This window comes from Nannobrachium achirus, assembly GCF_963921795.1.
Source record: "Nannobrachium achirus genome assembly, chromosome: 12".
NCBI lineage: Eukaryota > Metazoa > Chordata > Actinopteri > Myctophiformes > Myctophidae > Nannobrachium > Nannobrachium achirus.
In genome coordinates, this window is record NC_137832.1 from 34,675,793 (window position 1) to 34,703,256 (window position 27,464).

Here is a 27,464-nt window from a genome sequence, read left to right on the forward strand (position 1 = left end):
ACACTGTCCCACTGAACTGCAGTGGTAAGCAGAGTAGATGGTGAAGTACAATGAACAATGATCAGGAGCAGGCGTCTGCTTCCTGTCGATGGCCTCATACTGCCTCTGTGTTACAACATATGGCTGTCTTATCATCTGACAGGACTGAACATTCACCAGAGACATTAGCTCATGTTATCTAACTAGCACCCTGCCATAACTGTGCGTAGAACTTACAAAATCTAAGAATCAACAACAATGTTATTACCTACATTAAACTTAAAAATACAGTACTGTTTCTGAGCACTCCCATGCAAAGTAACCAACAAATCATGTGAACTCATCACCTGTCCTCAAACTGCATCCCAACTTCATGTTGACGTGACAATCCTTTGCCCTTTGGGGATCCCATCCCTGTTTACAACTAGACCATTGTATGGCATCCTCCTCCCTGTCTGCATAAGGCTGATCACTTGATCAACTTGTGCTCTGCTGTTTCAACATTCACAGACATGCAGGAATTTCAGCCAACCAAACCAAGAAACCTTGGGGGAAAAGTTGTTCAAATCTTTACATAAAAGTAGACAACCAACTTATTCTGGCGACCCTGATAACTCTAATTGACATGAAAGATAGTCATTTAGGCCTGGCATACAACACTACTCTACTTACATATATTGTACCGACCCGTCCTATTCTGTCCAGTTCTATCAGGGCTGACACTCACCGGTAAGACGTCTTCCACCCGATTGCTCTCCCAGGATCGACAGAGTGCTCTTTGTTGGTTGTTTGGTGATGTCCAGTCCTCCCTCAATTGCAGAAGCAATGGGAGCCTTATATTCCAGCCATGTGATGTCACAGCACATTTGACTAATACAATCAGAGAGAGCTCTGACTAGTGGGTTTACTTTCTACTGTGTGAAAAAAACATAGAAAACTCCACCTGAATATTTTGTTCATATTCATTAGGGAAGAAAAGCGATTGTGTTTTGTGTATGAGTTTTATTTTAATTTTTTTGCGTAGAACACTTTTACCCACCACCTCAGACAGAGGGGAATGAAACTGCATCCATGCAACTATGACCAAAGTAGCGCCAGACACTATAATTCCATAACTCCGTCAGAGTGAAGGTGAGGAATTGTATGCTTTCCTTCCTACCCACCACGGTTCACATGCCAATGCCATGGCCTGTACACAGAAAGTCATGCCAGAAAACCTTCAGATAAGCAGCAAGTAGAGGAATGTTAGAGGAGTGTGGCTGTGTTAGAGGTTGAGTTACTCTCCTCCGTTGTAAATAAAATAAATCATAACCATCCTGGGCTCGTCTAGCCAGGAGGACTGCTAGTGTAATTGACACGAACAATAGCTGAGAAATTTCTGTTTTTACCTCAGTCTCTATAGTAACACCCAAAACAGGATACTTGCTCTGATAATAAAACAAAGGCATGTGCAGCCAAGAATTCACCAGCACCATCGGCAGAAGAAGGGGAGGGGGGGCTCAGCCCACAGCCTGTTGGTGTAGATGAGGGGTTACTGTGCTGACTATACATGCAGGTAGCTAGTGTTCACTGAAATTATTCTACTGGAAACTAGTGTCTATTTGTTTATTAAGAGTGATATGGCACTAACATTGCATTGTTGTAAATCATCAGCAAAGCTTACTCCAGATATCAGCTATCTGAAAAACTATTCTAAGAGTATGGCAGTCAACCTACCCACACACACTGTCCAATACAAGCCAAAGATTCAGAAGAGCCTCTGAATAGTGAATACGTCTCTTATTTGACCTCAGAGACATTAAAATTGTTTAATAGACCTCTACCTGTTATTCATATAGGATGATAATAGTTCCATTTAACCCAGTGTTGGACAAACATTTTCAGCAATGACAGGAAATAATACTGATCCATCATTGTCATGACCAACTCCACAACCAAATAGATATCTCTCGCAACCCAAGTTTGGGTTCTGATCGATCCAGTTTGTGCATCAATTAGGAATGTCCATCACTGAACACATTTAAACTGACTGACTCAAATTCATCAATGTACCGCTTTGTACCAGACAGGTTATGATAGTACCAATGAACCACACCATCATTTGGTAAAGACGAGGTTTAATAAAACCATCCTATCTTTGTTTCTGTATATATTTACATTAACATAGCTATTGACGTAGTCTCTTTCTCTCCCTCTCACACACACACACACACACACACACACACACCACAACACTTAAAGTGTTTCATTGAGGTAATGCAAACAAGGATGGGCAGACAAATTGTAAAGTATATAACTTGACTGTTAGAAAACCCTTTGTTGCCATGGTATAGGCTACAGGTAGGGGTATTATGATGTAATGCTATTTGAGGAGGTAGACCATCAAGCAGGTCTTGGCCATCATGACTGAAGAATTGTTTTGCAATGTTACTTGATATTGAGAATTACATCTTACAATACAGTTAGTAGTCATCAGGACATTGCTCACTGCTCAGTATGCAAATCAATGCAACTACTATATGACATGTAGTGTAGTACAAGAAAAAAAATAATAATCTCAAAATACAATGCGATCCATTCCCTATAGTTCAGTAAAAGCACAAGTTCTCCTCGTCTTCATACAGTTTAACAGCACTCAACATTAATGGACCCAATTGTCAAAAATATACAGTACGTATAAATGAGTAAAAGACTTATATGAACAAAATGTGTTACTGTATACTACTGTGCACAGGCTGATTAACAAATGGATTTGGTTAAATTATAAACAGGGATCATAATATGAAAGACATTTTATTTTCATAATAAACACATACAGTACATTTTAACAAACATAAAAAGTGCAATATGCATTCAAACTACAGCAAATGTACAGTAAAAAGAAGTTACTGCATAATTAAATATAAAAAGAAAATGGTTACAAAAACTGTAAAGTAACTTGTCACATCAGCTTGACAACAGCTGTGAATTTCATTGACGATATGAGCAAAAACATGACAGCTATGATACTCCACTGTCTCGCCTGTTTCTTTCAAAAGGTGCAAACAAGATGTTACAGCGTTTAAATACCGTATATGATTGACATTATGACTCACAAGTTTTATACAGCTTCAGTGGTGTATCCAATTTGTTGAGACAGCCATAGAACTTTGGTCTTCCACATTTCAATGAGCACATATGAGTTTTAAACCTTGGCAATGCTCGTGAACATAAAAATATAAGACATAGAAGATTCAGTAGAGTATGGAATATTCTGTTTTTTGTTTTCTATACTATAAAATGTTCCGAATGCATAAGTCTGGGCGAGAAAAAAACGTAAAGGTTTCACATTATTTGATTTGATGACCTAAAGTCTGTCACCAGAGGTGCTCTCGCATTGTAAGATGATTTCAAGCCATGCAATGTGACCCCTCACCCTGCTCTTCCCAATAACACAGTAGAAGTAGGGAATAATGAGGTCAATAACATTGTATTAGTGTTATATTGGAAAATAGCTTTTGTACTAGCATCAACTCATTACAGGTAGTGCAAACAAAAAGGAAAACCATACATACACAACTTTGACTCACCCCTAAACACTCTTGTAAGAAGATAAAACCTTCTCTCTTCACTCTTATCCTGTTCACCCAAAGACTCATACGCTATTGCATTCATGCATTATGAATAACTTTGCATTATGGGTTTAAAATGTATTTCTGTAAAATTCATATTTGCCTTTATATAGCTTATTTGTGAATTCAATAAGAACTGAATTGAAATTCTAAACCAGTGTTGAGTTGAGAAACAACTCTATGTATGTACCATGAGGTAACCCTTTATTTTACAATCTACCACTCTACCATCTAGTCAGATATATTGTGTGGTAAACCAATTTACAAATACTTTGCTTTCCACCGCATTTCAACTGAATGACTCAAGTTTATCATGAATATACCACTTTGTACCAGACAGGTAATGATAGTACCAATGAATACCACACCATCATTTGGTAAATACGAGGTCATAGTAAGAGTGTAAAAGACTGTAAAGTTAAGGATTTTACCCCATCATAGTCCTTGCCTTACACACAGCTCTGTGCCTCTGCGCTCTCGGGTAAGGCACTTTAGTGTCCATGATCAAACCAAGGTAGAGGTGAATTGATGGCTTACATACTTGACAGATACAGCAATATGACCCTCCTCACAGTAAGCAGCAGTATCAGAAACAAAGTGGCAAAGGAGGGTGTTGATGGGCACTATACTAAACACTTCATAACAAAGGTTGGCATACGTATTCTGCAGGCTCCTTTATTCAACAAGCCAATTGTATTGGCACACACATATTTTTCATCCATTTCATGAGACATCTCTCCCCTTTCCAGAATCTGTCTGATCCCCTCCAGCTCACCAGAGGGAGGGATGGTGGATGGGGGTGGAGGAGTGTACCTCCATCCTTCCTGTCAGCTTCTCGGCTCCTGGGCCCGTGCTCTCTCTGGGCTGTGCAGGTCCCTGCCTGGCCGAGGCTGGGCAGGGATGGTGTGGCAGTCCCAATCTAGGCCAGGGTCTGGATCTGGGGACAGGGAGAGGAGCAGGATAGTGCCTGCGTCTGAGGAGCAGGCTGAACATAGGTCCTCAGAGGAGAAGTTGAGGCTCCCCAGCTTGGCGAGTGAGTTAGAGCGTTTGAGTCTGGAGGGTACAGTGAGGCCCGCTAGGCGCATGCGTGCCTCGATCTCTTGGGCCCTTTGACGTACTAAGCCGGGTTTCCCCCGCACGCTACGCAGGCTGTCACTGCTGGAGCTACGTGTCAAAGTGGAGCCATGAGGTGAGGAGGTGGGCGTCAGCAACCCAGACCCCATAATACCCAGCAAGGCCTCATTGGTAGGTGGCACCACCAGTGGCTCGAGGCGTAACTGGCACAGTGTGGAAGCTTTAGTGAAGTCGCCAGGTAAGACTGAGAACTCCTCTTCCTCCTCGGTGTAAACAGAGCTATACTTGGGCCTGCAACAGGAGTGAAAATGCCGCGAAGAGGGAAGGCCCTCCTGGGATGAACCTGATAGTCTCTCCAGTTTCTCTGCCCGGCGACGTACAAGCCCAGACCTCTGAAGCTGCATTAGCATCTCCTGCTGCAGGCCAAGGTAGCATGTCAACACAGGCTTTTCTTCCTCCAGAACCAAACTCATCAACTCAGGGAGATCCTCTGAAGCCCCTGGAGACGGCAGAGTCTCCTTCTCACCCTCTACCAGCTGATCCTTTCGGTCAGTGTCAGCTACGTCCATGGAAGGGGAGATGGCACAGTTGGCACTAGGGCTACATGGTTTCAGCAGCTGCCCAGAGGAATGCAGAACATCTGGGGTGGAAGAGAGTGGGTATGAAGAACCAGGGGGCTCAATGGAAGCAGGGTCGGTGTTAAGGCAAAGTTCAGTGACCAGAAGCGAAGGCCCTTCTTGCTGCCTCAACTGACAGTCCCAGCGAGCAAGCAGACAGGGATCAACCAGCTGAGTGTTTGAAGAGGCAGTTTCCTAAACACACAGAGAAGAATGGAGCAGTGAAGTGAAATTCCTACAAACTGAAATACCACTATGGTATTTCCGTGACTTGAAAAAAGCTACAATGTGGATCTTTAACTACTTGCATAATCCAGCACCACATACTGCCCCTGCTGCCCAAAACTTACATTGAGGTTGTGCGGCCTGCTCAAGTGGTTGTTATTGTTGCAGTTCTCATTCAGTGTTGCCAGGTCCATCCCGTTACTCTCTGTGTCAACCAATTCTTCTGCGTCATCACCGTCACCCCCGCCTCCTCCATCAGGCTGCATGAACACCTCCATCTCAGCCTCCTCTTTCTGCACCTCCTCCTCGTCCTCTTCCTCCACGGTGCTGAACTCCAGCCTCAGGCGCAGCTCCTCCAGGGGTTCTGGACCACGGCAGCAGGTCTGAGCAGCTGTGCCCTCCCCGGATGGAGCAAAGTGGGGAGGCGGCAGGCCTTCACGCCCCTCGAAGGCCTCGTCATCTAGCAGGGCATCCCGCTCCACATCCTCTATCTCGATGAAGACTTTATCCATGTTCAGGAGCGGAGGGCCACGCACAGGTGTCGATGGCTCACTGTCCAGGGCAGAGTCAGAAAGCCGGCGGAAGTAATAGTTGTTGTAGGCGGGGTCTACCTCCAATGCAACAGTCCTGTGCGGGGTGAGGCATGCTGCCCCCTTGTCGGTCAGAGCTTCCTCACAGCAAGGAGACATGCCTGGCTCTGGGGTGCCTGTCTCCTCCCCTACACAACAATGTGTCATCCCCTGTTGCCCCTCCGCCATTTCACAGTCTGGGTCCGGACGCCACAGCTTGTTGTGACGCTGTTTACTGAGACACAGCAAAATGGAGAGGATGAGGGCAAAAGACATTCAAATGAGAAAGCCAACTAAAAAGAATGCAAGGCTGTGTCACACACACACACACACACACACACACACACACACACACACACACACACACACACACACACACACACACACACACACACACACACACACACACACACACACACACACACTTTAGAGGGTTCTGTACCTAGCATCCAGGATTCCCTCGTACTCTGCTAGCTGTCTCATAAAGCTTGCATTTGGTCGTGTGATGCTCCTCTTCTCCTTAACAAAGTTGTAGGCCTTCTCTAGTGACCAGCCAAACTCTTTCATGGCATAGGCAATAACTGTGGAGGCAGACCGACTGACACCCATCTTGCAGTGGACCAGACACTTGGAGTGGTTCTTCCTATTCAGGATAAATCAAAATAACAAGTGGTTTATAGATTACCGCAATAGTCCGTAAAATGTGAATGAATAGTGGGCGGCACTTGTCAAGACTACTAGCTACATTGTGGTAACATAATTGTAACTATAGTGTAACTATAGTCTGTTTCTATGTCCTTCGCCAGTAGATAATATTAGGTAATACCTTCTCTGTTATGATCTAGTTGTTTGCGAAGGAGGAAACATAGGAAATAAGATTTCACTGATTTGGCAGTCAGCATAAAAGAATGGCATATCTGTCTCCAGTGATGACGACGTGTCTCTAAAACATGCATAACATGCAGTGACTTATTGACCTCTGTGGCGTTAACGACTCACTTTGCTTTAACAATGAAGTTGTATGTGTCATTCCAGTGAGCCAGCAGGTCAGTGGCCTCCTCATCATAGACGCGTATGTTGTGATAACTGAATGTGCCTGGAAAGAAGTTGTCAATCTCCCTGGTGACATTGAGTATATAGCCCACCCTGGGGAGGAAAGACAGTGTTACTGGACACTTTTCCATCAACATTTCTAGTTGAACAAAACGCAGTGAAAGATGTTTTGAACGAGGTTGCTCTATCTTAGCGCCTCTGTAATTGCAAAATAATTACCCTGTCTCTTGTAGCTCTTCCAAATTGGAGGCATTCCATTCTGATCCCTGCCAACAAATGACATGAAAGTGCTGTTTATACTCTGCAGATTTTCACCCACTTAGAAAAAGAATAAAGGTTCACAAGCAACATTAGTCAGACACCGGACATTCACTGAGCTCACCAGGACAAGAGTCCAAGTCTAAAACCTTTCACAGTAAACCATAGTGTAAATGCTTCAGCAGATGTACGAGGTGACATGAGGCGTCTTACCAAGTACAGATGGTCAAAAATGAGTGAGGCCTTGTCCATCTGACCCAGGATCAGTAGCATCTCGTTGTCGATGAACTCTTTGTACTCGTTCAGGTTACAGTTCATGTGCTTCTCAAGCTCTGTACGGATCTGGGAAAAGCATTAGATCGCAGACACTATGTTATTTTAGAGGCTCAAAAAGTAATACTCTTACAAAGACCATACTGCCTACATGTCCTTGTCTATTCACAGCCATAGCCATATAATGTACATTAACAGACCATTTTCCTGTTAATGGATTTATTTTTTAGATATCGCCTTTGTTCACATTTTCTCCATTGAAACGTGACTTAATTTACAAAAAGGTTCAGTGTTTCATACTGTACTGAAATGAATAGAAACCAATGGTTTCCTTGAAAATCAAACAAATAGGGCATGATTTGGGAAATGGTCAGCAGTGATCTCAAGTAATACCATGTGTCAGTCAATGGCCAGATGGCCACAAAAAGAAATGGGTTGTGCTCAAAATTATTATATTAATATCTTCATCAACTAACTACCATTCAATGTGTTTCATTTGATCTAACTTTGATTGGGGAAAAGAATATTCTTGAATATGTTTTCTTTTCACCTGTTTGGAGGTGACATTCTCCAGATCCTGGCACATCATGAGGCTTCTGAGTTTGGCTTTGATAAGGCACTCTGTCCTCTCTCGTTCTGAAGGCCTACCAAAGATAACAAGTCTTGTTAGAGACCTACAATTAAACAGCATTCACACAAACATGGCCATTTAATAAATCAGTACATTTGTTGTATGTGTGAATGATATACTCTGCTTCAGAGCCAATTTACGTCAACTGACCCAACAAACATGGTTGGCGAGTCAGGCCGAGTGGTCTCCAAATCCTTCATGGCATTCCACTCATTGATACAGCTCTGCTCTGAAGCAATACAGCTCTCATAGTAGCCTATCCAGGTGAGGGCCATCCCCCCTGGGAAGTAGTTGTACCTGCGTGACACCTCGCACGCCTTATGCAGGACCTGCAACGCTGACCTACATTGAGATTGTATGTTAAAGATTAATGGTCAGAGTCGATGCGTTTATAATTCATTCATGGTGGTATTTTCTTTTTTAAGATTTATAATTGTTATGTGTATTCTTAAGCATAATTAAACTTTGGTAGAGGTCAGAGGCTCAGATTGCTTAGAAGAACATTGATTTTAGCACCATGAGATCAAAGCAGATTCTGAAATGTTTTTTTAAACTTGATTACAATTTGAATTAGTAAGAAGATCCAATAGGTACCGTATACTTAATTTCGACAACAATGGCAGCTTTACTAATCATTGTAGACAGATGGAAAAGAAACGTGGGGTCAGGTTTTGTAATTTTATTATTGGCAGAATCCAATGGGAAGAATTTATTTATTTATTTATTTATATCTATGGAGCAACTATTTAAAGGAGCTATTGTCAACTTTTTCTTGAAAAACGGATGCTAAAATAAAAATAATGTTTCGAAAATATTTTATAAAAAATAAGCTATATATATCTGTTTCTATTCAAAAATGACCACAAACAGCGTAAAATAATGATGAAATAATCATTTTGGCCATTGTCAGACCGACACTTTGTTGCGACCGTAAGGTCGCAGTTTAGTATGAAAACCTCCACCGGCCGTCCGTCGGTCACACGTGCGGTCGACCGCACGTCACACGTGCGGTCGACGTGTGATGAGGTCACGATGAGTCATCTATGCCCAAATATAGATTTCTAGGTCAGATGGCCCATAGAGTTTGTGATGTCAAACCTAGCAACCCAATATAAACAAACCTGATGTCAGACCTGAAGTATCCTTTTATACCCATATATGGAGATACAGAGATCTCCATATATGGGCATATTAGAAAGCCCATATATGGGCATATACGGATGACATCAGGGATATCCATATATGGGCATAAAAGGGACAAGGGCTTACAGTTAAGAGATCTCCATATATGGGCATATCAGAAAGCCCATATATGTTCATATACTGATGACATCAGGAATATCCATATATGGGCATAAAAGGGACAAGGACTTACAGTTAAGAGATCTCCATATATGGGCATAAAGGGACAAGGACTGTTACAGTAGATATAGAGATGTCCATATATGGGCATAAATGAACAAGGACTGACAAACACTGAGATCTCCATATAACCTATGGGAATATAAGGGACGAGGACTGTCAGCTTGTAGACCTATTTTCTAAATATTGTTGTACATTAAAAACTTGAAATGGGTCGTTCTGCATAGTACTTGGGATTTGTTGATGTAAATGTTCACATAGAGTGTAATAATTGGTAAAACAAACTTTTGGCCTATTTGTGGAGATAAGCGACCAACGGTCGCTTATCTCCCGATTAGGGAGTCTTACTGGTTTACATTCTAGTCTATAGACTAGGATGTAAACAAAGTGTCGGCCCTACAATGAAAAAGTTGACTATAGCTCCTTTTTAAGATATCTAACCAATATTTTCAGTTACATCATGGCTAGGTAACTCACACAACCTAAACCTTTACCAAAGCTTTAAGTCTATGCCAACTTGTACCAGCAGGTGGCAGAAAGGGTCTGCACTGCCTCAACTGACTGGTCTTTGGAAATGTTGTGGTGCAAATGCCTGTCATGTGCAGTCAGAAGATTTATCGTCACGTGCGACTGATTTATTACCCTGTATAATTTGTACGGTGCCAGCGTGGCTCCATAGGTTGATTGTTACTCACCACATTGCCTGTACTGACACAGGTTTGAAGACATGAGTCCGACCTGCTGTGTTCACTGTAAACCCCCTGGAGAGAAAATAAAACAGACGATCATTCCCTGGAGAAGAACAGGTCTACAATAGTTCAATCGGTGTCATGTAGTAAACCAACATAAAATATAATCTGTATCTTCATATTTCAGTATATTCACAGTTCACACTAGGTCTCGTGACTGTGTCCTGACGGTAGGAGGTTATGGTGACAGAGGGAACTTACCCATCTCCGTCCAGATGAATCTTTGTATCACTCCACAGAGGTAGCACCATGCCTATGGAACAGCTTTTGCTGGAAAAAAAATATAATAAATAAATAAAGAATAATACAAAACATCTGTGTTTCTCTGAAATTGCTCAATTGCAATGAGGAAGACACATTCAGAAAGTAGACTATAGTGGAAACCTGCCCAGAATTAAAGTTTAGAAATAGCTACAAGCTATGATATTCATATTGTCTGGGAAAGCCCAGGACATCATTAACAAATTGTTGAGCAAAAACTAGAAATCAGAGCGGTATATGCACACTTGTGACAAATATGGCACTTGTGATCATGTGTAATTCTGCAACTGCTCCACTGGGAATGCTTTTATAATTAATGGAACAACTTCCTAGAACCTTGCAGGGAATTTCTTTTGACAAGGTGATAACAATACGACGGAACAAAGTTCACCTGGGTATAAAACCTCAAACAAATACACTGTTGGATCATGTCCAGACTTAATACCCGACAAATGTCTGAACTGTAAGTCTAAGATGACACAGGTGCACTCAATCACAAACATGTTTTTAAAATACAATTACTTTGCTGTCTACAAATCACAAATATGTTTTTAAAATACAATGACTATATTGTCTAGTTCAATAGAGTGTAGAGACCGGTGTCGTATCCAGATAAACTCCAGGACTTACGTGGACAGCGCACAAAGCCCAAAAATGCACCAAGACTAAGTGATTAAGAATCACATTATTGCAACCTTAGGTCAAGTTTACTATGAAAACGGTCACAGCTTTTCTGAGTATCTGTCACACTGACACTGTGGTTCTCTGGGCTCTGATTGTCGACATCATGCTCTGATGTCACTGTGATATCAGGGGAACCACTCTCAACAGAATGGGTTTGCCGCTCTGACATCACGCTCTGGCTTGATGTCCCTTTTATGCCCATATAAGGAGATCGCTGATGTCTTCACAAGTCACACTTGCAAATTAATTACGTCCTTGTCCGTTTTATGCCCATATATGGAGATCCCTGTCCCGATGTCATCAATATTAAGCGCATATCTGGGAATGCCCATATTTGGTAATGTCCATATATGGGCATGATCTGACATCACATTGTTGACTATCATGCAGGGGTCTCCATATATGGGTAACTGGTCCAATATACATCACTTGCCAGATGGCCAAGAATTGGCGCGACCTCGCATGTCGCCCTGAGGTGTCTTACTAGTATACATTATATATTATTTTCTTTCAATATTAGTCCCTTTGAACATATATTTGCTGGTCTGACAAGCAGGTCAGGTGAATTCCTACCGGTTGTAGAACCACATGTTCATACCTGTCCTTGTTGTTGAAGTCCATTCCCAGCAGGATGTTTTCCTCTGTGTCCTGTCGCCCGCTGGTGTAAACCACCACCATGTAGCGCACACGGTCTGACCACGCACTCTCCAACCGCACTGCCTGGAAGCAAGATAGGCCACATGTTACCTGCCAGTTCACCACTACACTGATTTTAGGCAGGGGTCTTCAACGTTTTCAGACCAAGGACCCCTTAGTTGAGAGAGAGATGAAAAAGGGACCCCCACAACTTTTTCATAGATTCCATATTTAGTTTAATTGTTTGACAGCACGATCATCAGTGTATTTTGGATTCATGTCAATTTGTGTTTTCAGATATTTAACCACTTGAACCGTCAATAAATAATAAATGTGACCTTTCACTCCGTACTCGCAGCGCAAGGCGTTGTGAGCTTGTAGATCTGATATTTTTGGCTAAAGTTCTCAGAATATGGACGCTAGGGTTCAAGTGGTTAAAGGGATATTACACTTTCAAAGTCATTTTATCGTCTAATCAGGCTTTTATGAACACCCTGAACAGTTTTTAATTTGCTTGATTCAATATTTAGATATTTGATGTAAATGTTACCAGGCCCGACACGCCCAGGCCCTCTCCACATACACACCCATTGTAACTTCAAACTCCATTTTAACCGTGATAAATTCATTAAAAACAACCATTATTTTTTCTGGTGACTCAAACTACCCTCCTAATACGTGAGCAGGCCGTGTTTTTTCGATAACTTTTTTCATTTATTTTTAATAATCCATTTTTGTATTAAATATTTTTCATTTTCCCAAATAATTATTAAAAATTAATGAAAAAAGTTATCGAAAAAACACGGCCTGCTCACGTATTAGGAGGGTAGTATGAGTCAACAGAAAAAACAACGGGTGTTTTTAATGAATCTATCATGGTTAAAATGGAGTTTGAAGTTACAATGGGTGTGTATGTGGAGAGGGCCTGGGCGTGTCGGGCCTGGTAACATTTACATCAAATATCTAAATATTGAATCAAGCAAATTAAAAACTGTTCAGGGTGTTCATAAAAGCCTGATTAGACGATAAAATGACTTTGAAAGTGTAATATCCCTTTAATATAAAAAAGGAGAAAAAAGTTTTCCATCACACAAAGATTTGGAGGACCCCCTGTAGTAACTCTGAGGACCCCCTAGGGGTCCCGGACCCCCTGTTGAAGACCCCTGTAATACGGTATATTGATACCATCCCTATCAGTTGGACTTGTGCCAGATGCAAAAACATGTGACAATATAGCGTCAATTACTAACCATCTATTTCTCTCAGCTAAACACATGGAGTTCATTCAAACAAAGTAACTTTCTAGTGCCCTCACAGACAGCTGGTCAGTACTGTATGGTATGTCCCTCTTATTGTGCAAAGGTACTATAGTGTGGCAATTAAGTCCTCAAATGTGAGCATCCTGGCAGATAACATAACCCTTACAAACACTAAACTAACACACACTGTTTAACACACATCCATGGAAACATTTGGTAATGCTACTCTGTGTGTTCAAACATGTCTTCATGAGCTAATAATTATAGCGAGCAAATGAGAGTCTTAAGTACACAATAAAATGCATTCAGAAAGTGTGCTATGCCAGGGTGCCAGGTTGTTACTCACTGACCTTGATTCTGTGTGTGTGCGTACGTGTGTATGTGTGTGTGTGTGTCATCTCTCACCAGTTTGATTCTGTCTTCAGAACGAAGAATGTTTATCATCACTTGCAGGTGCTGAGGTAAGTCGCCTGTTGAGAGACAAACAAACAGATCCATGACAACAGCTGTGTGGCGATTCAATATCATCTTACAACATTGTTTAATGTGATTATAAAACGATGTAGTCATATTGCCAATTAATCTCAACTTCAAACCAAATGAGATCCAGCCTATATTACTGGCATATTATATGTGAGATTAACTGCTGAATGGCAAGACATTTAATGCTCTGCTCTAATCTGCAGAAGGAGCGAGTACATTCTCCGGCAGGGCACCGCCGCACGGGGACCGGCAGTCGCGCGGCTTCGCCGGTAACTGCCGCAGGTACCGCCGCACAGAGCGGCAGTATCACCGCACGGACCGGCAGTGGAAAGTTTACTGTGACAGAGGCACGCCGTCTCACATTAGTCCGACGGTGGTTAGGTTTAGGCATACTGAGGTTAGAGTTGAGGTTAGGTTTAGGCATAGTTTTGACTGAGGTTCGGGTTAAGGTCAGGGTTAGGTACAGTCGGACTAATCAGACGTCGGGAACAATGCACTGCCGGAGAATGCACTCGCTGTCCCTCCAAATCTGGCTTAGTTAAAATAGTGAGACAAGAGTGCTCCCTGGTGTTAAAGTCAAAATATTCAAGATCTGCACTAGTCTGTACATGGACTGTGGGCACATGTTATCTTGTAGTGTGTGATTAAAACCTGTTGCCTGTCGATCAGTAGATTACCGTAGCCAATATTCAATATCCATATATTGTCAAATATGTATGAACAGTGACATTGAGTGAAAAATGTCTGCGTGTTTGCTACTGGATGTCAACGTGCATACTTGAGGCTCTCACATTGGCTCCATCAATACAGCCTAATCATATAAGGCTTCCTTGACTTAATCAGCTGAAGTGCGTCATCAATATAATGTTTCACAATGAACTGACAATACATTTTCCTTCTTTGCGCTAATGAACGGATCCTCCTCAAATTACATGGTTAACCATGATACCATAACAAAACACTTCCTCCTGTGTTCTGTTGGCAGTTCTTGGTGTCTTCTGTGAAGGTAAATTAACCCAAAAAGTGGGGTGAGAACAAGGGCTGTGGAATACGGTAACAACTAGAGACTCAGAGAGGGAGCCAAGTAGGGCTGTCACAATTACTACATAATCGTCTAATCGTGATTTTTTTGAAATAATCGTGATTATTTTTCATAATCGCCATAATCGTTTCCATGTTGAAAAATGTTCATATATTTAGAAAAAATGTCAAAAAATAGTGGAAATAGCAGATCTAGATCGGCTATTTCCACTATCAATGTTATTTTTTAAGTATAAAGTTGTCAAATATGTCAGTAATTCTTTTGTATGGTTATGTGTCATGATTGCCATGTGCAGCTTCAAAGCCTAAAAGCCAAACAGAAATGTAATTATCAACGTCAAAAACACAATTAAATCGTTAATCGCCAACCATTTGAGTGACAATTAATCGTCATGTAAAATGTCACATCGTGACAGCCCTAGAGCCAAGTATGCTTCAGTGTGTCACAACAGGTAAGAACGAATGCCCTCCTAGGTGGTTTTAATTACTGCTTTCAGCACAGTACCAAGCCAAGCCATCTACCTGGACATGCTCCTTTCTGCACCCAGTGACACAGTAGTTTCTCATCGTTTTCATGCATACATTTAACAGATTATTATTATTATGGAAATATTTTAGTTTCACAATTTTCAGAAGTATGTGCACAATCACATTCACAAAATACAAAAAGAAACTCATTGAACGTTTAGCATCAGGGACTTCACAATGTTCCCATTGACAGCAACAGGAGCGCTATCAATGAGGCAGGCATGATCCAAGTGCTCTCCTCACTGTTGGCTTAGTTGCACGCGCTAGATTGATTTATCCTGTTAGAATACGCCTGGAGTTGGATTTTAATGCAATGTATGGGACCCTACTTTAAGTACAGGGATACTATTATGCCTTGATAGCATTTCATTAACCATTCCATGAACACCGGTTCATATGACCCTCAACTACAATCCGTCAGTTGTTTTCAAACCGTTTCCAATCTCAGATCCCAAGTAGGTCAGACTGAAAAGCAGTCTTAACCCCATCATGTAAGCAATTGTGAATCGAAGGGGGTTCCAATGAACCACAATGCCTGTCAAAATATTTTAAAGCACTTGAGTGCATACAGGGGTTTAGCTCAAATATCTATACCTAACTCGACAGCCAAGTTGGCATCTGTTCTGGATAACAACAGCTGGAGGCTATAGGTGTTCTTCCCAGCCAGTCGAGCTCTGAGGCAGACTGGTAAATGGCCATCTGCCATAACCAGAAACAGAAGTCTATACAGACATATCTGTTAAGGATGTCTGAAAGTGCAGGGCACAAACATTGTGTGGACAGTCCAGGTATGGGCAGGTTTACAGATTATTTTCATAATTTATTCATAATATGGCTTATTGGTTTCAATACTGTGTTGATGAATTTCCTACTTTGGCTGTTTGTAAGAGCACTATATCCATAGTTTGTTGAGAAATGCAATAGATTCCTTTGCAGAACAACAGTCATGTTTTCACATTACATATCAATACTTTTTACATCTTATTTTCAAGTCTTAAAAACAGAAGAGCGGAAACAGCTTTTCACTGCGATCATACAGAGCCATGCTTTGTGAGTTTGTGCGACACCACAATGTCACTAGGTACGCACAGACACAAATACTGAGCCTTGCGTGGACATAATAATAATAAAACTTTAGCACCTTTCATGACATGAAATGCAGCTCAAAGCGCTTTACGAGCAGAAAATGAAGCACAAGTGCTTAACAGAAAATGCCCCGATGGACGTATGCTGAGGATCGCTACTGCATCATTTTAGTCTAGTCCAGTCCATGTATGTTACAGTACGTCTGGTCTATTAATTGACCTTAAGGCCAGTTGAGTCAGTGTTTTTTACTGATTGCAAGCACATTAGCATTGAATTTGAGATTTGAAATAAATTATTCTTATCATCCATGTATGAACTCCTTACTAGTGAGTATTTGCTATGGGCGATACCCAGTGACAAGACAGAGCTTGTAATCCATGATGTCACACCAATGAACAAATCTGATGGGAAACAGGGAAGAGACGGAGGTAAATTGGGATGATTTTCTCAGGACCAGGACATATTTCCTCTCTAGGAAGTGGGAGTGGGTTTACTTTGATGTGCAAACATATTCACAGATTTATTAAGTCAGTAACCCAATTGCAATTAATGTAATAGGTCGAAGATCTACAATTACATGACCCAAATGGACCTGTAAGGGTCCATTTACAGTAGTTCCAACGTGCAATATGGGGTAAATGGCATAACATGACATCATGGTTCACGTTGGCTCACGTCGCCTATGCTATTACATTGGTGTAAACAAACAGCTGTGATAGGAAGTTGAACAGAAGTGGTTCTACAGGTGCGTGACTGGTCTATCTGGCAGCAGCACGTTACATGGCTACCAACTGTAGCAAGCACACTACAGTAGTTTCAATCGCTTTGGCATCTCCGTGTAAACGCAGAATAAAAAGTGAGAACGCAACGGCACTTTATTGTTTTCTGTTTTGATCTTTATTGTGTAAACGTGGAGATTGAACGGGTGGGGTATCTAAAGTCATAAGAGCTGTCATAGAGCAAAACGTGTAAAAAGCAAGCCGTGTCCAAGTGATCTCATTGTCTATGCAGTAATTTACAAATTGCAACATCAACTTTCCTAACTAAAGGCCACAGTGACTGCTGGTAAATTCCCCAAATGCTTTCCCTGCCAACTAGGTTTGTAGAACAAAGTAGGACAGGGCCTCCAAATTGTCTGGTTACCTGCCAACGTGGCTGGTAAAAAAAAGACAAACTTGCCAGCAGGTGACTTGATAGACATACAGTAGGAGGATTTGGCTGGTGGCTGGCATACAGATTTCCCACAGTTCCACTAGATAATCAGACCAGGCCTGTATGTTTGGAACATTTATCAGTAGCTTTGAAAATGACCTCCGATTACCAGACCTAGGCCAGGAGATTTCCAAAGTCAGCATGCACTTTCTCTATATATTTAACCATATGTGTAATCACTTGAAGTAGACTGCAGCCTGCATAGCACCTTCAATGTCCTCTTGTTTAATCCATTTTGTATTTAAATGGATTAAACAAGAGGACAGTGACGCAAACTTCTGCAACCGCCAACTAAATTCTCTGAAACTAAATTTAAAAAACAAACACAAATCTTACACAAGCGGACACACATTCATTCACATGCTTTAAGTTATATGAACTGTATGAGGAGTTGCTGGGGCTCAAATCATCAGTGTTCTTTATCCGTTAGTCATTTCTAAAAGTTGCTCTTTACACCACAACCAACTTCAACACATGGTGTATACATCCCTTCCTTCTACTACAGTCTATTCACTATATTCACATTAACGCTATCATAGAGGGTGGGTGGATATACAGTATGGACAGAAACACTGATGTCCTCTCTTGATTGTGAAAATAAGGTCTGCCCACACCCCACAGTTGTACCATGCACAGCACTTGCTTGCTAATCTGCTCAATCTACAAGACTGGAACATGCCTATCAACCGGGCACCTTTCCCCCAGCTCCACTCAGGAGCAAACATCTGAACATAAGAACTATCAAACAAACACACAAAATAGTACAGTAACCTTGATCAAATAAAAATGAAACTTCTGAAATGAGGAGGTTAATTGAGCATTTTCACTCAGCGGCTATATTGCTCTTGCTGCAGTGACTCAACCATGAAGTAAGAATACATATCTACTGTGTGACCATGGTTTATGAGCTCAAAAATACTGCTTCAGTAGCAAGTGTATTCATAGCGGTTTGCCTAACAGTGTCAACTTCAGCTTGGACTTGATAGTGTCATGCCTTGTGGTTCTTACCTGCATGTTTGTGGTGGGGATGTACTTTCTGGCCCTGAGCACAGCTTCCCTGTAGAAAGAGTGCAGCCCCCTTCACCATGAAGAAGCTCTCGCTCAGGCTGTGAAACAAACAGGAGACAGGTGGGTGTTAAACTGTACTCTCTAGTCTCTATCAGACACTGCAGCAGGGCCTCAGCACTGCACATCAGCTCTAAATGGGTCTGCGTTCCACCTGTTTGTTAGAAGCATCATTCCATAAAAAATTCAGGGTGCACTGTGTGGTAGCTGAGAAGTGAAACAAATGGCATTCTGTATCAATACGGAGGTGCAGTACCAAATGAGATGAGGATAAATCATGGGTGTCTGCTGCCAGTACATTACCATGACAGCCAACTGGGGAAAGCCCAGTTGTCAGCCACCATAGAGAGGGAGGCCCATGGTTCTGCAGAAGTGATAAATCAGGCTTCAGCCTGAATGCTTATCTGGCCTTTTTTGTGCTGCATGAGCTGCATTCTGATTTGATTTGTCGAGTCTGCTGCTGGATGGGCCCTAATGGACAGCAGACCCAAATAATTGACCCAACTGCAGTTGTTTGTGATACCAAATGTTTCTAATGCCTGAGAAATGCGTCTTTTGCATAGTAAAATCTGAAGTTTAATGGAACTCTTGAGAGTGTAGAAATGGATGTAAAAAGATCAATTAAAACTCCAGATTTTACTGTGTGCTATTCACACCTGCCTTTGTAAATAAAATCCTCTCAAGTTTCATATGCTTCTGGGCAATCTGACACCAGAAGAAGAGACTACAGTGAAAGTGGAACTGAGGTCCTGCCCCTGAGCTTGCACCAATTATTATTGCACCAACTGTTTGACTGTTCTTACAAAGTCACTACATCGGCATGCTCATAAATCTACCTGGCTGGCAGCAGGTGGAACACACACTCTTAGTATTCTGTGCGATCAATCTGGCAAACCAAGACGTCATTAAAAAAAAAAAAAAAAAAAAGCACAGGTGTGATGACAGATTGAAACATAACAAATCCCAACCAGAAACACAAACAGTACTGTGTGCCAGCAAATCCCAGGTCTTAACAGATGTATCTGGGTGACTTGTTTTTAAACACTACATGAATGAAGTTTCTTATTTAGTCTGAATGAGATGTGTTCCCAAAACTACCCCTCTCTGGCCAGACTTGACTGGACTAAATAGGGAACAACAGTCCCTGTCTTGTGCTTCTCACACTAAACTCCCCCCAAACCCACTAGAAAGAGAGAAGGTTCCACAGTGACCATAATGTAGCTACTCAGGTAGCGTTTGTCTCACATTTGGTTAGTTTTCCTTCTATCTATTCTCTCTGCAAGAGATGTACTGTATGAGGATGTGAGGCGGCTACTCTGTCAGGGGATGATGGATATTATGAGGCAAGAGCTGCAATAGCAAGAGAAAAACATAGTCTGGACAATATAAACTCGGCTAAACAGTATTGTGTGCAAACACCAACTGGTCATGATTCAACCTGCTTCAGCTGGTAGACCAGCATTGGGTTCGGTGGACTTAACATGATACCTGATAAGATATCTGTGCAAACAATTCATTCTGTTGAGATCTGAGCCAGGATGTGTGAAACTTGCATTTCTCCTGAGGTGTAAAAAAGCTGTGGCCACCACTCTGAAGGCCATAGTCAGACAGCCTAATTAAATAGCCTCAGCTCAGCTCTGGTGTCTCTCACCCTCCAGCACCCTGCTATCAGCCTCTCCACAAACGCTACAGCTAAAAATACATCTGGTATCAAGGCAAACAAAGACTGACAGAAAGGCTTGCCAGAGAGCCGCAATGATTCCACATGATTATAACCTACAGTACCTACAGTCCAAAGACATTCAGCACTGGCTCTTCGCCATAGTTGGCAAAAAGAAATCAGGTTATACAGAAGAGTAGTAAGGAAAGACCATGTCCTAAGCATCATATCCCATTCAATCAACTGTTTTTCAATTCAATATCTCAAAAGAACTCAAGGACCTAAGTTACTGATCTAGTTCACTGGTCTGACTACAGCTCTAAGTAGTTCTGAAGTTTACTGTGTAAATGATCAGGAGACGTCAAATCATAAGCAGATATTTGCTAATTTTGCACTAAAGTAATTCATTCGAAGGACACTTTGAAGTTTAACTGTAAAAACAGCAAAACGAAAAGGTTTAACAGTGCCTTGGCTTTCAGAATCATAAAAAAACAAACAGAAGCTTAGCTTAATAAAATGTACTGAGCATACAGTTTACTTAAGTTTTAGATCAACTGATCTCACATAAGCCACTGGAGTGGTTTCTGTGCGCTAAACTCACATGCGGCGTATCTCCCGCTGGTTTAACACAGCATTCTCCACAAAATAGGGCAGCATCTTCATCACAGCCTCCTGAGGTGACTCTACAACCAGATGCATCCTGTTAACCCGAGCTATTGAGCTACCTCCTCTCCAGCAGCTCCGAAAATCAGTAATGGAGCGTAGTATGAGAGTAGATACAATGTGCCAGGTCTCATCCCGCACTTCTGAGTGACAGACAGTTCAAGCTGAGGAGTCTTCGCGTTGATCAGTGCATAAGCGCTGCCTATTCATATGTCAATCCCTCTGTCCGCCTCTGCTTCTTCATCTGCGTGTGAGTAGAGTTATAAGGAAAAGCTTTGTCAGACTCCTGCCTGGAGGGAGTTGCTGCAGTCTCCACCCGTTGCCTGAGGCTGAGAGGGTTGTGCTTTCTGTCTCTCCTTCCTACTTTCTCCCTCTCTCTTTCGCGTACGCACACACTAACTACCTATTCCATGAGCATGAAAGTGTGATTGTTTACCATCCTCCATCAGATCTGATGCAGACACCCAACAATATCCTACTTTTCAGATTTAAGTAGTGAGATGTTACCAATTTAGCTGTGCGAAACATGTCCGGACCCAGGATTTTGCAATGCTTTATCCAACAGACAACAGCTCTACAGAACAGTAAAGAATGCCTCTTTTCTCTCCTGTAGCCTGGCACCACAAGCAACACCCACTTTCTAAACTGTAAAAGACAAATAGGAAACAAGAGGAGTCTTGGCACAAACCCTTCAAATGGGATATCTTGATCTTTTTAGTGTGGACTTTAGTGCTGCATACCAATCCAAGAATCAACTGACTCCCAGGCAGCACTACCAGGGAGCTTCCCACATGGGCCAAGCATGAGTGGAACGGACTGGATGAACTGGCAATGGGTTCTCTCCAAATCTCATTACATTCAGGCTCATAGGGGAGGGATTCCCTTGCTGGTGCCATCATACAACTGCTCCTCACTGAACACAATGTGTGACATTGACAGAAGTTGCAATGATAATTTAAGGAGAAAATATTTCTAAAAAACCCCAACCCCTGATGAAATAGCCTTACAACAGGCATTGTTCCTTATAAAAGGTAAATACCGAGGGGGAGATTCACTGAACTCAGGGAAAGAATGTTACATAATCATGTGAAGGCTAACCTAAACTTGTTTAAAGGTTAGTGCACAAATGGGTCCCTGTTAGTGTAAGGTATGCCTCAAGTAGACAACAATCTGTCATAGACCCCCAGGGATCACCACTATAACTGTGAAGTTTTTAATTGTACCAACCTGTTGCACATACTGTAGAACACACTGTGAAGTTGTTTACAAAAAGTTAAAGTACAGTAGCTACTACGGGGAAATAATGCCATTGGTGTATACAATACACCAAACTTTATGCACATGTACAGCTGAGGATGCTTTTTTCATTCTCTTTGCTCTTTTGCCTTTTGCACTCTATTTCTTTCCTATCATTATTCATCATTATTACTTATTACTTATTATTTTATCTTTCGATGTGTTGTTTTCTGTTGTTCTGCTTTATTCTATATATACCACTGCATTGTCTGTAAGGAAGCCGAACAAATAAGTTTTACTCTTATGTACCTGTACAAAAGACGTAACAATTAAGTGCAACCTTGAACCTTCTTGTCTCTTGCAATAGGATTAGGCTTGCTACAGGTAGCACCTCTATACAGTAGGAATGGAGGCTGGTTTACAGCTAATTTAACTGTCATACGTCAACACGTTTTTAAATGAAAATCTGTTCTGTAAGCCTGCGATTATTACTAGGGCAGAGGAGTAGCAGGCGTAATCTTAGCCACTGCTCTGAGTCACCAGGCAGGTATATGAGAGAGGTGCAGTGGATTACACAAACATCACTACAAAGAGGCTACACAGAGGCAGGCTAGTTTATTGTTACGCTTTCTCTGTGATCTGCACACACTAGCAGCACAATAGAAGAGAAGCAGCTTCTTGTGGCTGGCTGTTGCATAACGTTGCCGCTGTCTCACTGACTCCATTGACAAAGATTGAATTGAAATTGAAAAGAGCAGGGGGAGGGTTAAGCAGAGTACACTTGTACATGGAGTAGGAACTCTCCTCAGGTGTTAGAGCAGCACAGGATACAATGACATCAGCATGTTCTAAAGAAATGATAACCTACAGGCCCAGTTCTACTCCAAGCACACCACATGCACTGCAGACACCAGTCCAGCCAAGATTTTCATGGTGATTATTTGCAGTTCTGAAGTGTGCCTTTTGAGTATGGGTTGCATGAAGTTCAATATTCTATTCAAGTTCTATATACCCCGTTCTGTGTTTGATAACCCCAACAAAACGTGGTTGAGGATGCTTCTTTGGAACCCCTCTTCTCACATTTGAAAGCTCTCTACAAACAAAGACTGCAGCATTCACATGCACACATGCACACAGCAAACACACACACACACACACACACACACACCTCTGCAGCTGTCAATTGAATATATACAACTGGAAAAACCGGCACCTCAAAATAAAAACTATAAATGAATAACTAATGACAAATGATATAAGCTGTGTTGTACTAGCAGTAACCTCAAGAAACTGGAGAATATAGGGGCATGACAAGCCCTGACTCATAATGCATAGAGTTTTCTCACAGCATTGTTTACTGTGTGAAGCCTTTAATCAGTAAAGTCCAGATGATAACACACAGCAGCTGATCCTAATGACTTTCAGACCAATTGCGGAAAATAATTCAAACTAGGCTCTCTTAAACTCATATAGTGCCAATCCCGAGAAGACTCGTGAAAAGTACTCGAGTACCCGGAGTGCCAATCCCGAGTATACTCGTGAAAAGTAATATATTACTGTAACGGCGGATACATTACCGAGTACAATGGCCGGAGGTCCGGAGACGAAATCCGTCGCTGATTTCGCATCATCACGGCTCCACGAGCACAAAATAGTCATCCCATAACATTGAGGTGGACGGGGGATCTCATCTTTAATGTCCATTATCTCAAAACTACACTTTAGAAGCGAAGATGGAGGCAGATGCTCGCTTATGTTACACATGTATAAAAGCTCCGGTCCGCCATTACACAACTCCACGTGGACAAGGATCGGTTCCGGCGCAGGACGCGATGACGTCAGACCGGAAGTGTTTATGCTGTGGACTTCTGGCCTTCAAAATAAGATAACGGGAGTGATGCCAGCCTGAAGGTGGCATCGTGGACTTTATAATCCGTTAATTTCAGGGGCACTAAATGAGTTATTAATATACACAAGTGAAAACAAAGTAGAATGTTGTAATAGATTGCAGCTTGTGAGCACAACTTCCAGGCTGCTTTTATGTGTTCCAAGTACTACACAACATTCTTGTTAGTGGAATTTCATTTTCATTATGGTCCAAGAGAGGAATTGTTCAATATGTAGCCCACGATACCCTTGATTCCCTAAGATGTGACTGAATGCCCAGATACAGAAGGGGACAGCCTTTAGCTGATAATTCTAACCACAGCAACTTGAACATCATAATCACCAGTAAGACTCCCTAATCGGGAGATAAGCGACCGTTGGTCGCTTATCTCCACAAATAGGCCAAAAGTTTGTTTTACCAATTATCAAGACATACGGGCAGTTGACAGTTTGCCATGGTTACTCATTGAAGTTGAATCTCCATATATGGAGATAACCTACGCATCACACTAAGTCTGACCTCACCAGCCCATATTTGGGCATGAGCAACTTATGTCTCCATATATGGAGATATGATGACATCACACAGTCCTCAGCCGATGATGTGGCGTGATGTCATACAATACACAAACGAGCCCTACAGTATAAAGGGGCAATTCTTGCCAGGAAAGAAGCATTTCTTCGACTCAGACCTTATCGCCAGGGTTGGCTTATAGCAGCTGTCGGTAGGACCATATATGGATTCTGTTAGTGTGGATCTCCTAACAGGGCATCATCTGGGATACAATCCCTTTTATGCCCATATATGGAGATCCCTAACAGAATCCCTTTCATGCCCATATATGGAGATCCCTAACAGAATCCCTTTTATGCCCATATATGGAGATCCCTAACAGCATCCCTTTTATGCCCATATATGGAGATCACTAACAGCTAACAGAATCCCTTTTATGCCCATATATGGAGATCCCTAACAGAATCCCTTTTATGCCCATATATGGAGATCCCTAACAGAATCCCTTTTATGCCCATATATGGAGATCCCTAACAGAATCCCTTTTATGCCCATATATGGAGATCCCTAACAGAATCCCTTTTATGCCCATATATGGAGATCCCTAACAGAATCCCTTGTATGCCCATATATGGAGATCCCTAACAGAATCCCTTTTATGCCCATATATGGAGATCCCTAACAGAATCCCTTTTATGCCCATATATTATGGAGAAATCCCTGCTCTGAGTATCTGACATCAGTGTGATGTCACCTGTTTATGCCCATATATGGAGATCCCTGCTCTGCGTATCTGGTTGCTATGGTAAACAGTTGGTTGCTAGGGTAAAAAAAACATGGTTGCTATGGTAAACAGTTGGTTGCTAGGGTAAACAGTTGGTTGCTAGGGTAAAACCATGGTTGCTAAGGTGGTTGCTAACGTACACTAACAGACCAGCAACAACAGACTGTTGCCACAGCAACGTACACAAAGGTTTGTGTACACATGTGGTGTGATGTCATACTGATGCGGAGATATGAGCAGGGCAAAGGTGTGACGTGTGACGGACGGACGGCCGGTGGAGGTTTTCATAGTAAACTGCTCCCTAACGGTCGCAACTACTGCCTTATGCAGTTTTATTACTTTATGACTACCTAATGCCTTATGCTGCCTTAATGCTACTGACTCCTGGCTGTCTTAGGCTCCCTTATTACTGCCTTATGCTGCCTTCCCAGCCAGCACGCCCACATGGGTCCCGCATGGGTACAGGGTGGGCTTCCCTACATGGGCCCCATGTGGGAATGTCCGCGGTTTCCACAAGGGTCCCTCGTGGGTTAGCCCACGTGGGCTCTGTGTGGGTTCTGCATGGGCCCTGGGTGGGCCCCACCTCGGCTAATTTATATGGGACCCAGGTGGGAACCACTTGGGCTAGCCCACGTGGGCTCAACGTGGGTTCTACGTGGGCGCTGGGTGGGCCCCACCTCGGCAAATTTATATGGGACCCATGTGGGAACCGCCTGGGCTAGCCCACGTGGGTTCTATGTGGGAATGTCCGCGGTTTCCACAAGGGTCCCTCGTGGGTTAGCCCATGTGGGCTCTGTGTGGGTTCTATATGGGCCCTGGGTGGGCCCCACCTCGGCTAATTTATATGGGACCCAGGTGGGAACCACTTGGGCTAGCCCACGTGGGCTCAACGTGGGTTCTACATGGGTCCTGGGTGGGCCCCACCTCGGCAAATTTATATGGGACCCAAGTGGGAACCACTTGGGCTAGCCCATGTGGGATCAACGTGGGTTCTGCAGGGGCCCTGGGTGGGCCCCACATCGGCAAATTTATATGGGACCCAAGTGGGAACCACTTGGGCTAGCCCACGTGGGCTCTGGGTGGGTTCTGCATGGGTCCTGGGTGGGCCCCACCTCGGCAAATGTATATGGGACCCAGGTGGGAGCCGCTTGGGCTAGCCTGTGTGGGCTCTAGGTGGGTTCTACATGGGCCCTGGTTGGGCCCCACCTAGGCAATTCTATGCGGGAACCATAGGGGATAAACGTGGGATCCAAGTGGGCTCAACCTTGCTCATAGGAAGATTTTAATGGTAGACTAAAACAGTGTTTGACATGAACTGTGTTCATTATTGAAACACCTAAAATACATTTTGGATGAAATAGACAATATACTGTATATTTGACAATGTTTATTACAAAAATAAACAAGATAATAAAATACAATATAAATAAAGATAGCAGCAGCATGAAGGCAAACAGATCAAATGTGCAAGTGTACATACAGTACATTTAAAAAAAAAACACTTGAAAAGAGATATTCCCATAATGCTCCACAGACTGCTAACAGAACAAAATAAAGGATAAAAAATGTCCAAAAACATAAATTGTGTAAGAGGTGCATCAAAATCTTGAATTTTGTAACAAAACTGTTTTAGGGCATATGTTTTCTGGAATCCACTGTTCATTCATGTTGCATTCATCAATCTGGGTCCGCTGTGCTTGTGGGTGTTTTTTTTAGCCAACCACAGGGGGGAGAGAGAGAGAGTTTGTCTATTGGGGTGGCACATCATCCAGATCTTTTTCTGTTGTATGTCCTTACACTCCGTTGCAGCAATCCAGTCGAGTGTGTCATTGTCTAGGTCATGATCCTTCTCGGCCACGATCACCATTCAGTGGCTGGTATATAGGGCAGCTGGTCATCACATGCTACACAGTCTGTGATGGATCCTGTGCTGCACTGAAACGTCCCACACCTGTCCTCAGGTGATTGAGGGTTGTCCACTCCTTACGGGGGAGGTGCTGGTCAGGAACATCTGTGAGATCCTTGATGAATTGGTGAAGCCTGGATGGTTCTGCTGCGTTCCAC

At 42.5% G+C, this 27,464-nt stretch overlaps 1 protein-coding gene across 1 annotated transcript in view; it reads right to left on the minus strand.

Moving 5' to 3' along the window:
* Positions 1-2,905: 2,905 nt before the first annotated feature.
* The window catches only part of ssh1a (slingshot protein phosphatase 1a), a 42,134-nt gene continuing 17,575 nt past the window's right edge, over positions 2,906-27,464 (minus strand). Inside the window, exons 3-15 of the mRNA XM_080739423.1 lie at positions 18,600-18,697; positions 13,647-13,711; positions 11,945-12,066; positions 10,603-10,671; positions 10,348-10,413; positions 8,441-8,632; positions 8,210-8,303; positions 7,600-7,728; positions 7,348-7,394; positions 7,075-7,221; positions 6,518-6,718; positions 5,632-6,310; positions 2,906-5,476 (exon numbers count right to left, since the gene is read on the minus strand). Coding sequence (XP_080595549.1) covers positions 4,418-5,476; positions 5,632-6,310; positions 6,518-6,718; positions 7,075-7,221; positions 7,348-7,394; positions 7,600-7,728; positions 8,210-8,303; positions 8,441-8,632; positions 10,348-10,413; positions 10,603-10,671; positions 11,945-12,066; positions 13,647-13,711; positions 18,600-18,697 — 2,968 coding nt within the window. The 3' untranslated portion in view covers positions 2,906-4,417. The remainder of the gene's footprint in view (positions 5,477-5,631; positions 6,311-6,517; positions 6,719-7,074; positions 7,222-7,347; positions 7,395-7,599; positions 7,729-8,209; positions 8,304-8,440; positions 8,633-10,347; positions 10,414-10,602; positions 10,672-11,944; positions 12,067-13,646; positions 13,712-18,599; positions 18,698-27,464) is intronic.